The 13355-nt window shown below is 41.1% G+C and overlaps 1 protein-coding gene across 3 annotated transcripts in view; it reads right to left on the minus strand.

Annotated features, from left to right (window-relative positions):
- Window positions 1-9676, minus strand: part of Rasgrf2 (Ras protein specific guanine nucleotide releasing factor 2) — a 224913-nt gene extending 215237 nt beyond the window's left edge. For 2 of the 3 annotated variants that reach the window (XM_029468512.1, XM_029468511.1), the window contains exon 1: window positions 9227-9544. In XM_029468512.1, the coding sequence (XP_029324372.1) occupies window positions 9227-9514 (288 nt within the window). In that variant the 5' untranslated portion in view covers window positions 9515-9544. Of the gene's footprint in view, window positions 1-9226 lie in introns of all 3 variants that reach the window. The other variant, XM_021180496.1, reaches the window with a different exon arrangement.
- Window positions 9677-13355: the final 3679 nt, after the last annotated feature.

Here is a 13355-nt window from a genome sequence, read left to right on the forward strand (position 1 = left end):
ATAGCTTAGCAAGATACAGAGTCTCCTACAAATCAACTCAATAAAAACTGGGTGGGTAGTAAGTATCCAAAGGGTTCCCAGCTTTGTTGTAATTTTTTAGACAATTGCTTTCTGTGTAGCCCAACTTGGCTTCAAACATGTGGCACTCCTACCTCAGGGTGTTGAGATTACAGACATGAGCCACTGTGCCAACTTCAGCCTCATTATTTATTGGGTAAATTTACCTGAAAATGAGACATTACTGTATGTTTACCACTAAACACACTGATTCCAAGGGCCTGATACCAAAGGCCACAAGAATATATATAAACTGCATAGCTTATGTACAGCTGGGGAGAACATAGCAATAAAAATAACTATTTTGGAAATTGAGCAGTAATATTGAAGCTAAATATTCTTATGCATTATAAGTCAATACTTTTATTCCTATGCATGCCTACGCAACAGAAATGTGCTTGTGTGTATATGTGTTTCAGAAACCTGCATATGGATTTCTTAGAGTATCTTCAAACTGGAAGCATCCCCAGTGCCCATCACCCATGGGATGGATGAAGAAACTGTTATACATGCACCCAGTGGAGTGAAGAGAAGGAGAAGGAATTGATGCATCCAGACACACGGAGAAATCTCTGAAATAAGATGTTTTGGGAAAGAAGCCAACATGGAACACTGTAGCATGAGTGTGAATTTGTAAAACTCAAAAAAACAAGCAACAGCAATCAATAATGTGAGAAGGAAGGATGCTGGTTTCCATGGTGGCCAGTAAGGATGAGCTGGCTCAAGGTTGGTTTCTGGAAGGCTGATCATGTGAATTGCTGGACCTGAGTCTGAATCACAAAAATTCCCCTGTTTTATGAAAATTCAAACAGTGACTCACTTAAGGTTATTTTCTATGTCAGCTACATTTTGAAAACTAGGTTTGTTTTAAGTTTATCATTTAAAGAACATGTAAATAATTTTTAAAATATTAGAAAGTAATGAATAATTATGAACATGAACCCAAGCAGTTTGGGCAGCAGAAGAAAAGAGAAAGCAGATCACGTTATTATATAATGATCTTACTGATACAGTGAGTCTGTAAAATTGCTGCTGAAAGAAGACTGTGGCTTCTTATGATGCATAATATTAGCACTTAGAACATAGTATTAACTAGCTTGATTAATGCACCATATACTTCAATAATGATGTACATCACACCCACTAAATTTTGTATGAAACTCCCTGGGCCATAGCCTTGCTATTTTACAATTAACTCACAGATTGGTGAGAAACCTGTGACTTTTTAAAAACAAAAAAACAAAAACAAAATATGAAGCGAGACAATCAAATTCTCTCACAAAAGATTCAAAGCTTGAATGCATGAGAGAATGAGAGATGTTTTAGTGAGAAATTAATGTGTTTTGAAAAGGGACATCTGGGCGTGGTCGAGAACACCTGTAATCCCAGCACTTGGAAGCCTGAGGAAAAGGGATTCTTGGAGTCCAAGGCTAGCCTGGGCTACATAGTAAGTTTCAGGCTAGCCTGGTATACATAGTAAGTTCCAGGCCAGTCTGAACTATGAGAGCTTATTTTATAAAAACCAAGCTACTGAGTTGGTAAAACTGTAGGTATGGTAGAAGTTAGACTCATGAGGGACACAGAGTAATTAATGGCAACACAAAGTTGCAGAGCAGTCAGCTACAAACAATATTCAAAGAATAGCTAGGTCCTAATATAGGCAGAGAGATACTCTGTCTTGTATGGCCTTATAGTATTTGCACAGTTCCTGGCACTCACTTGTGACCATTATTTAAGACTACTTGAGTTCCCATTTCTCCCTTGCCATCAAAAAGTTATAAAGCAATCACCCATGGGACAGACCCTATTAACCCTAGGAAAATAATGGCAATACTCACAAAGCAACTACACACTTGTTTAATGAGGTCTTAATAGCTGCCTTAAAATAGTGCCAACTGTTGGGGTGATGATTTTGAAAATGGAGGAAACACTGGATGATGAATGGTGACCTTGGTGTTGCAAAACCACAAAGAATTGAGTGTGGGGACACATTGGTGACAACAGTGGATAAAATACTCATGCTTAATTCTAAGTAAGATGGGTGAAAAACTCCAGGAACTTGATAAATGCACCTTGGTAGAGGAAGGTCCTCTGATAAAATAGCAGTTGATAATTTAAATGTTCCTTTGTATAGGGTCCAATCCTGGTCACCCCTTTATGCCATGATCGTGGGGGAGGGTTGTAAATAAATGACTGAGTGCAAACTTTCTATTCCTCCAGGGGTAACAGGTTAGAGTTCATCTAAAAATGATGTCCCATCATTTTCATACCCTTCATCACAATAATGTACCTTATCACAGAATGAACTACAAGATATTGCCAGGACAGGTCTGTCCAGGACTATGTCTACTGTGGTTTCCAGTGCCAACCAACTGCTAAACCAAAGAGGCAACACCTTTCTAAGTACAAGTGAAATAATGCAATGTCTAAGATTGGCTTTAAAATAAGCTCCCCTACCCACCTCCCAACACACACACAATGTGGGGGGGAGGCTGTAAGGACACATACACCAAAATAAAAAGTAAGAACATGGAGATTGTTTAAGCTAAATGATGGCGGTTCATGAACTCTTGTATTCCACGTGTATTTTAACTTTTTTTTTTTTTTCTGAGACAGGGTTTCTCTGTATAGCCCTGGCTGTCCTGGAACTCACTTTGTAGACCAGGCTGGCCTCGAACTCAGAAATCCACCTGCCTCTGCCTCCGTGTTTTAACTTTTTTAAATAAAAGAAGTAACAAAAACCTCTCCTAAATGATTCTAGTAATGAAAACAAAACAGAAAAATCAAAAGGAACGAGACAGCAGCTGACAAACATGCCTACTTGCTGTGCTTGGCTCTGTATTAAGAGCATGGGTGGGTAGTTACCCATGAAGTCTATGATGGGGGTATGCATGAACCCCATTTTCTAGGCACTTTCTCAGCCCATCTTGGCATCACTAAGCTTAGAGAGATGACTTAAGATCACAAGTGTTGTAAGTAACAGAGGCAAGATGTAAATGCATACGTTTTACCCCTAAAGAGAGCCACCCCCAATTCCTCCACCTCTCCTGGGGTCATTCTTACTGACATTCTTACAAGTTTTTAAAAATCCATGAAAGTGCCCTCCAACTCCTGTTAATCGCTGATATCTGACTTATGAACTGAGTTATAACATCATAAACTGAACCTTTGATCAAGCTGCCACCTTCCAGCTCCCACACTGCTAGCTCTTGCGGCTTTTAAATAGTTGCTCCGATAGAGTTTGGAAGCTAGTCCTCTTGTTTACATTAGTCACATAAATAGCATGGTCTCAGCTGCAGTTCAGGAAATTAATCAGGTGTTGTCTAAATTAATCACCTAAATAAAATAGAGGAACTCAGTAGCCATGCAAAATACCAGGACCCAGAGTCCCGCCTTCTGTACTCTCATAGCTCTGAGATGTCTTTGTGTAGGTATGGCCCACACTTATAAGAAAAAAAAATAATCTCAGGCTCCACACATTCATTCTTAAAGATAGCTTGACTTGCATCATTTTATCTGTCCTCAAGTCTTCAGGAAGTCCACTTCTCGCCCACCTGCTTTGATGTTCTAAAACTGTTCTCCGTAGACCTCCCCAACTTTAGCATCCTGTCTTCCATCAGAGCTCAAGAAGAAACATGTTACATAGATACAGATTAACTCAAATGTGGTCATTCCTTTTCTGCCTTTTCCCTAAAAGTATATTTGAAGCATTTTTAGCCAACGTGAGGTGGTATAAGTCTTTATTTTTTCATTGACTCCTGTGTTTTCTAGTAAAACAGAAAATCATGTTACCTGAATTTTTGACCCACCTGTGACATTAATATTCTCTGCAGGAACAAGGAGAGAATACACTGCCTTTTTCCCAGTAGGCAGGAAATCTCATTTTAATTCCTTGAGGATTGAGCTAAAATTTAGAAGTTACACCAGTGAAAAATATAACAACGAATCTGAAAGAATGCCATGTCTAATCAAGAGCCAAGTGTTCTAACAGTCAAGCAATCCCCACAGTGCCAGGTTCGTACTTAACACCATCTCGGCTTTCCTTTAAATACTGGCCATGATTTTACTATAGCATCATACATCACAACAAGACAGAGCTACATTCTGAGAAATGAATCATTTCTGTCACTGTGTGAACACTGCCAAGTGTGCTTGATGGAACTGAGATAGGGTGGCCCACACCACACCAAGGCTAAGGACATCGCTGTGCCACAGAGTCAGCTCACCACTGGTGGCAAGGTCATTTTGCAATGCACTGCTGTCTATAGGCTTGGGCTTAGAAGAATTTCTTTTGTGATTTCCATTCAACACACAGCTAGGAAATAAAGCTCCCTGTACTCAGGCAGAGGGGACCTGTAGCTCACATATTTTTAACTTTTTGAGACAGAGGCTCACTCCATAATCAAGGCTGGCTTTGAGTTCACAACAATCCTCCTGCCTCAGTCTCCCAAATGCTGGGATTATAGGCTGGCTTTATAATCACATCTTGAAGTGTTACTGGTACAAATGAAAATGTGTGAACTCCCAATATATAAATATATTACAAAGAGTTAATATTCAACAGTCAAAGGGAACAAACTTAATAAACAGGTATAAATCCCTTTAAAGAAGAAATAGACATGCAAACACAAAGCCACTTTAAAATTATGAAAATTAGAATTCAAGACTGGAATAAATATACCTTGGCAATCTGATTTATTTCATCTCAAAATGGCTTTTAAAAATTAAACTTTTCTATTCTATAATATTTAAATTACATTTACTACAGTATGAGTATTTATACAGTTTTGATCAAGAGAGATGAATAACAACTTGAAAATAAAGTGGCGCACGCCTTTAATCCCACCACTTGGGAGGCAGAGGCAGGCAGATTTCTGAGTTCGAGGCCAGCNTGGTCTACAGAGTGAGTTCCAGGACAGCCAGGGCTATACAAAGAAACCCTGCCTCGAAAAACCAAAAAAAAGAAAGAAAAAAAAAAAAAAAGAAAAGAAAGCTTTCAATAGACAGACAATATAATTGTTTTTAACTTCATGTATTGGAACAAAATGTACAAAGAAAACAGTATCACACTGCAAATGTCTTCCATCTCTCCAGGGTGCAATGCTTGTCACTGACTAAAACCCAGAGACCAATGCAGCTTACAGGACAAAGCATTTTTACATACAGCTAACACCGCAAACATGAGTTTTCCTGTGTTGTCTTCTCAGCATGAATTACAATAATCTAAATACTAACATAGCCAGGATTAAACAACTAATTTTCTAATCTCTTTAATTTTTTATTTAATTTTAATGGAAAACTATTTACTAAGTTCAAGTAACAAATAGTTCTGAAATTTTTATAAGATTTAGCAAATGTCTTATTGCATTTTCCCTTTATTTGTATTCAGTAAACAAAGATGAGAAAGAAACTGTGAAGTTAGTTACTATACCCCCATTCAAGATCATGAACTAGAATAGAAATCCTCCCTCATGGCCTCTGCCTTCTACAAAGATTTATGAACATGCATGCAGTGCTACCTAATTCAATAAAATGTTGAAGAATTCCTGCCTTGGGAGTCAAGTTGGGAAGGTTAAAATGTCTGTCTAGTAACGAGGTGACACAGAACCTGTAGTCCCTTTAACACTAAATCAGCACAAATATAAGAAGCATGTGTAACTCTCCATGCCTCTAGAGCCAATGATACCCATCCCTCACCAACCCCCCACCAAGCAAGTGAAAGCAGGGTGAATACAACAGCAGATGAAGAAGAAAGACAGCCATGTTGCTAAACATCTTTCCTGCTTCAGGCAAGATGTGTAAGGCTGCATAAGTGGACCAGACCAACTGGTCTGTGTACTCTCTATGTGCAAACACTTAAAAACATCTCTCCAGTGAAGTGAGGGAATGTCACATGAAATTTGGTTATTTGGAAATAAACCTCTCTTTCCTTTGAGCATATGGTGGTCTGAAGGTGCACTTCTCAAGATTCAACAACAGCCACTTGATTAGTTTTTAAACAAGAATAAACAAAAAAGGAATTCACAAATTACATCCCAACTCGTATCTCATCCAGATTTAAAAAAAAAAATCTGAGCTCAGTGGATTTAAAAAGAGCCTCCTCAACAAAGCCCTCTTTGGCATGCTTAGTCAATATATCTGGAGTTGGACTTTACTTGTGTAGAGCCTGAGCTACAACAGGTAAAAATGAAAGTAATTAAAAACAGTGAAGAGGAAGCTGCCTCTAAGAGCTGGAGAGAGCACTGAGTTAGATGAGATGGTAGAGAATTGTATCTCTTGTCAGAGCAGAGCACACCAGACCTGACTGCTAAAGAGGAAAGTTTCCCCTTGCCCTGAATGGGGATTACTTAGAAATAAGTACATCAGATACATATTTGAAAACAGGAACATTCTTTTGGAGGCAGTGAATCACGTTACCACGTTACGCATTTTTTAAACAAATTCACCTGATTATATCATCATTATTGTTCTAAAGAAATAGCCACTGTGGAAAAGCTGATAAGACAAACAAATAATTTCCCATAAAACCCTGGAATACCATGAGATCAATGGAGAAGCACAAATGTTCCTCCAACTTGGACACATTTGAAAAGCCAGCTTATTGATGAAAATAAAAGAAAACTTTAGGGTTTATGTTCTGGTACATTTTCTGAAATTTTCTATAACTTTTGCCAATAAACTTAATTTGAAATATTATTTAGATAAATTAAACCAATTGGTATTTCTTCTTATAATTTAACTATAAACATATATAACTAGAAATGTAAAGTGATTTGAGAAAGAAACAGAACTCAAGAATGGTTAGAAGTGGTTCACAGGAAGAATTGAGTCATTGTTGCAACATCCTAAGATGCTGGATTCTACCTCTGTAGACGGGTGACACCTCTGGCTCACTGGATGATGTCCCTTATAGGTTTGTGTGGCTACTGACCTGATTTCTCAGAGTGCCCACTTCAATCATCTCTGTCCTTAGCTTTTCAGATGCAGTGTTTGTTACTGTTTATTTGCAGTTCACATCCTCCATGTAGCAACAATGTTGCAGTATTTTTATAGTCTTAGAAGCAGATGATCACAGCACTGGAAAGTGACACAGTTAACTGAAGGGAGGCCAATTGCATACACTACAGACTTAGGATAGAACATAACTCCATGGCATCTCTTCATAATTCTTCAGTTGCCTCTAGGTAGCAGTGTTCAAGAAAAGCATAATTCAGCTAGGCTAACCCATGTCAATAAAGCGTTTCTAACATACAGGAAAATTTAAAAATTCTCCAAGTCCAACTTCACATTTTTTTCTGGAATGCTTACATCTCAGTTTTACTTACAAACTATAAAGGTCCCAATTCCCAACCTTCCAAATATGCATGAGGTGACAAGCACCATAGTTCATGTGACAGTAAATAGGAAAAAATAATTTACCAAAGATGGCCTCCCTAGAACCCCAACTATTCAGGGGTTTCACGTCTCTATTAGATTCCAACTTAAAGATAACTATCCTGAAGATTCAAGTCCTGACCTTTACATGGCCATAAACAATGCTTTGCAAATAACATTGGCAGGTTTGGCAGCCACAAAAGCTCTAACCACTCTTGAAACTCAATTCCAGAGTAACCATAAGTGGTTATTTGTGAACTTCACAATACATACAAAGGAAACAAATAATTTAGAATTGAGTCAGGGGTGTGTATTTTAAAGGACACCGTTTTATTTTCGACATAGTGGAACTTAAAAATCCCTTGGGGAGGGGGGTCTTGTGGGCCTTCTAACACTATTCAAGAATACACACACACACACACACACACTTTCAAAAATAGGTTTGCTTAAAAGTTGTCTTAGATTCTAGACTGCACAACTTGAATTTTCTATATTTCTAATACCTGTATCTGCCAGCTTAGAAACTAGTTTTCCAAATGACTGGGAGCACCTTCAAAAGTCAAAGGGCATCTTTTACATTTCAAACTCCTAACCCTTCTGATGTGTTTAAGCACTTATCATTTACCGAAGTTAATGATTTACAGTGAAAACCAAAAGCAATCGTGTGCCTGATGTGGTTTCAGTTCCTCGAGTTCTAAGCTTTGTTTTAAGAGGCAGAAACATTAGCTGGCCATCCTAACCACCATTGTCTGAGCAGCAGCCTCCGAGGTTTACAGTGCATGCAGTCTGGTCAGATCTGCACAGAAAATTCAGCCTAGAAATATTTTTCTGGAACAGCAAAGGCAACCAGTCCCCCCCCCACACACACACACACACACCGCACCCCCACATACCTCCCTCTTCCAAGGTCTGGAATATAGAGGCAAAGAGAAAACATTTGGCTGAATAAAATCATTCCTCTTTAACTGTAATAAACAAATGGCATTTGAAATCAATATGGTTCCTATTTTGCAGGAGTGGGATTCAGAGGTTAAGCCATTGCCTTCTCCACGCCTTGAGCACACAACAAACCCATTCAAATTATGACCTACAACTGAAAGGTCTCATTTACTTTAAAGTACAGAGCGTTCTTTTTAAATGCCCATGTTTTTAAACATGAATTCGGGGACAAATGCTAATTCTTGGGAGACAGTGTCTTTATGCTGACCTCGGTGGTCAAACATTCTCAAGACCTAAACAACAACGCATGATTGACAAGGACCAACAAACGCATCTGTCTTGGTAGTGGGATTAGTGCCCAGCACTACGGGTGAGCCATCACTGGCAGGTAAAGAACTCTGCCGGTTCGGAGGCAGTGAAAAAAGAAACCAAACTTTCCGAAATAGGGTAGTTTGGTCTCACCAAACCAATCTAAATCCAACAGGTGTCAACACACACTCGCCACACTAAGGTCTAGAACAGCACGGAGTGGTTAGGGAAGAAACTGAGAGAAATCTGACCTAACCTCTAAGCGTTTTGCGAAGGATAAATAAATAAATAAATAAATAAATAATAAAACCCAAAACCTAAGCTAAGCTAAACCAGCCTGGTCTCTAGCCCAGCTGGTCGCTAGGCGGTGGGGTTAAAGGATGGTGTTGTCAGAATCTCTCTGCTCACTCACAGGGACAAGCGTTGCTACAGGGTCTCCGAGCACTTGTCCCTACCGCTGTCCGCTGTCCACCCAGCACCAGAGTCGGACAAGCAAGACAGCGAGGCGCCTGGGGCTGGAAGCCAGGGAAAGGAGGGTTCGAGGTACCTGCTTGTCCAAAGCGTCCCGGGCGCCTGCGGGTCCTGCGTTGGTCCTGGGTGGTGCGGGCGTCCGCTCACAGCTGCAGCCCTCTAGAAGGTACATGCCCGCTGGGCGGCCGCTCTGCTCGCCTTCGAAGTAAAAGAGCACATTCTGGTAGAGAGCGAACCACTTCTCGTGCCAGCGGCTCGCCTCTGCAGCCTTCTTGCTCAGGAAGCCGCGTTTGGTGCCCTCCTTGCGCGCCAGCATGGCCAGGTACAGGGCGTGCCCCTCGTTGTAGCGCACGCTCTTCTGCATGGCGAGGGAGCGGAGGGCGTTCGAGTCGTAGCCTCAGCTTCGTGGCGGGGTCATCGCAGATTGCCCTCCGGGAGGACGCACCCCAGACTGCCTGCCACGGGGCACCCCGCTCGCCGCCCAGACCTAGGGCGCCTATCCGGGCTGGAGCACCAGCACCGTCTCCTCCCCGACCGCGCCCTCTCCGGCCCCCGACGCCTCCTGTTCCCCGGAAGCCCGGTGCGGAGTGGCCCTCCGAGGGCGCCCGCACCAGTGTCACTCCACCCGAAGTATTGCGGGAGCCCAGCCTCTGCGGCGGGCTGCGCTATGCTATGAAGCGCGCGGCAGCCAGAGGACTGTCCTCGGGCAACGCGCTCCGGGAGACAGAAGGTAAAACGTCACGTGGGAGATCAGCAGTAAGCGGCTTGGAGACCGATTTAAAGGGTAAAGCCGGCGCGGTGGCGGCCGCGGAGGCGCTGCGTGCTCACCCCAGAGCACATCCTTCACTCGCCTGCCAGGACCCTGGCCTCCGCTTCTGTCCAGGCCAAGCCTGGATGGGGCAGATCGCCCAGGAGGAGCAGGAGCGTGGTAGCGCCCAGTCGCTCACAGCACAAACACGCACAAATGTGCTCTCATACATACACAGGCAAATGCACACTGAACATACACATGGAGACTGAAGCATGCACACAAACACACAACGCTCATATTCACGCACAAAATCACACATGCACCCAAATACAATAAGCACAGGCATACAAGCATACATGCACTCACAACATAAATTAGCAAATACTCTTTAATCCAATGCTCACAGTCATACACATAAGACTGCAATGTACAGTCATGTATAGCACATTCCTAGGCACACAGATATACATTCACAATTAAAAAATTACATCCACAACATGCACTTCTGAAAAACGCAAACCCACAAATTTGTAAACAGGCAACTACATATATCTACATATCTTAGTGCTATCTCAAACACCCTCATATTTACTGTATTCAGTGCATACACATTTATAATCATATACACATTCACACAATCATCAGAAAAACATACACCTATTCAGAAACACACACACACACATACACACTGGCCTTTTCTGTCACATACACACACGGTCACAAACATGCATTTACATGCAAGTGTGCAAATACATGCATTCATAAACATACTCATCAGACATGAGCACTTACAGACAGGACACAGACATATGTATGGGCACTGAGAGGCACACATTTTTACAGCTCATGTGCCAGAACTCACACTCACAAAAAGGATCAGCAGCAGCAAATGGAGTCACAAGGTGACTTTGCATAAACCACAATGTTGGCTTTTCAGCTTCTACCAGCACTGTAGAGATCACAACTAGCTGTGGCTGTTGATAGGAGAAGTCGAGTGTTCCCAGAAAGCCAGCAAATGTCAATTACTTTTGGACACCTGTTATGTGATTATGATTTTTAAAAAAGCCAAATGTTCAGTATGCCATTTTCAATAAGGAGAGAGGGGATGATAACCTTATCAGGGAAAGTGCTGTCAGGGCAGACACTGTCCTCAGAGGCCAAACTGTCACACACAGGCTGAGCAGAGTTCCTTGTTGAAACTGGGATTCATTTGGTTAACAAATCTTACAGCTACTGCTGGAAAACCAAGACACTCTGCTCAAACAAAACACAAGTGGAAAAGAAATGATGTTCCAGCAGCTTCAGGAGAAAACTAGTGAAACCCCACAGTGTTCTTTTTTCTTCTGCTTCACATTCTTTTTATTCCCCAGAGCCAGGTATTAAAATGAGTGGCCAAAAGAATATTGTGGAAAGAACAGAATAGCAAAATACCTCCTTCCAGGGCAATGAATTGATGGCAATCCACCTGTCTTGTCCTGCAGTTGTGTGCTCACAAATTGATCGCCGCAGGGTCCTGCCTGTTCTGAAAGGCTGTCTTTGCAGGATGTTTTGACTCTGCCTCGCTGAACAGCTGAGTGGTTTTGCATTTTACTGTCAAGGAAAACGTCACTATTAAAATCCATGTAATAGGCAAATTGCCATTTTGAACGGGTTATGGGAGAACAGGAGCCACCCTCTAACATACATTTATGTATGTGAAGGGTAGTGCCATGTTGAGCTGGGCTCAGTCCCACTGAGAGCTTGCACAGTTTTTTAGAGAAAAACAGTTAAGTTGCTGTTCACAAGGGTCTAGAAGCAAGGGAGAGGGTGATGCCTCTGGGGCCTTTTCTTTCTCGCTCTGTGGTCCAGCTGCATACAGATCTGAGAAGAGGAAGCCAGAGCATAGCTGTGGGGTTGAGCACACTAGGTTCAAGCAGGAGCCGGAATGCGATTCACACCAGGACAAAAATAATTTTGTCCTGAGTATCCGTACCTTCTAACCTCCTTGCATTCCCTCAGATGTGAATGGCTTCTTTCTTCAGTAAGTGCTGTCTCTGACATCCAGCTGCAACCTCCCCCCACCCACCCATAAAAATGTCCTTATTTGAGCCCCAGGAAGTACTCATCTCAACTTTTGCCTGATCTCACTTTCTATTATGTGAGGTGCGGTAAACTTCATCTGCCCAAGGCAGTGAAAGAAAAAAAAAAAAAAAAGCTCTGTTTTCCTCCACAGTTTGGCTGATGACTGTAGTATTGTTGCAGTTCTCATATATAACGTATGTGTGTGCATGTATATGTGTGTATGTGTACATATGTGCATGTGTTTATTGCATGTACATGTGTGCACATGTGTGTGTGCATGCATTATATGACTGTGTACATAGAGAGGTTACCTTGGCAACCTTGACTGTTGGTCTTCACCTTCTACCTTGTCTGAGATGGATTCTCTTTTTGTTCACCACCACATATGCCTACGAGCTTCTGAGGATTCTTCTCTCCCTGCCTCCCATTTCATCATAGGAGAATGGAGAGTACAGACGCCTGAGACCCTATCTGGGTTTAATATGAGTTTTGGAGATCCTAATTCATGTCTTCATGCATAAATGATAACTGTTTTGCCCAACAGAGCCATCTCTCCAGTCCCTATACTGGATTTTGGTTATGAAAATTCACTGCCACAGTTATTGGCCAAAAGTTGATATCCTCAGTACTATTCTGGGATGGGAAAGAATGGTGTGCCTGGTGCTAGCGACTACCTTGCCACAATAAGCAACCTCACCTGGAGGTGAAGATGCTCAATTTCTTCTTTGAACCAAGAAGAGCGTGCTGACAGTAGCAGACATGTCTTATTGTCCAATGATTAAATAACATTAAGTGTCACATTCTGTGGATTTCTGATGTTTTTGAAGGATATATATATATATATATATATATATATATATATATATACTGTTAAACCTTGACTATTTCTAGCTATTTCTTAGCTATTTCTAATTAAAATATATTGAAAACACATTCATATAATTAAATCAGAATCTAACATAACAATGAGCTTGCTATCTGACCCTTAACTTGTGTTGCTTAATCACCTAAAATCAGTTTGTAATAGAAGTTATTAGGAGGGCTGGGTCTAAGCTTTGTATTCTTAATTGAATGCATAGGCGCAATGCCTATCTAAGAGTAACAATATTAAATTCAAATTTTGTATCAATGTAAAAAATTCATACCGATTAAAACCTTAGATCTGTATCAAAATAAGTTCTGTACCAATATAAGAAATTATAACTTCAACTTTGCATCAGTTATAAAGATTTCTACCAATTAAGATTATGGCTATAAGTGCTTTGTTCAAGGATAAAGTTTAGTGATCCATCCCACCCATTTTTCTCTCTGTTCAAAACTGTGCTTATTCCCAAATTATCCCTTAAAATGACAACTTTTCTATAATTTGTAAAATAACCATTACCAGACACCC

This window comes from Mus caroli, chromosome 13 (genome assembly GCF_900094665.2).
Source record: "Mus caroli chromosome 13, CAROLI_EIJ_v1.1, whole genome shotgun sequence".
Lineage (NCBI taxonomy): Eukaryota > Metazoa > Chordata > Mammalia > Rodentia > Muridae > Mus > Mus caroli.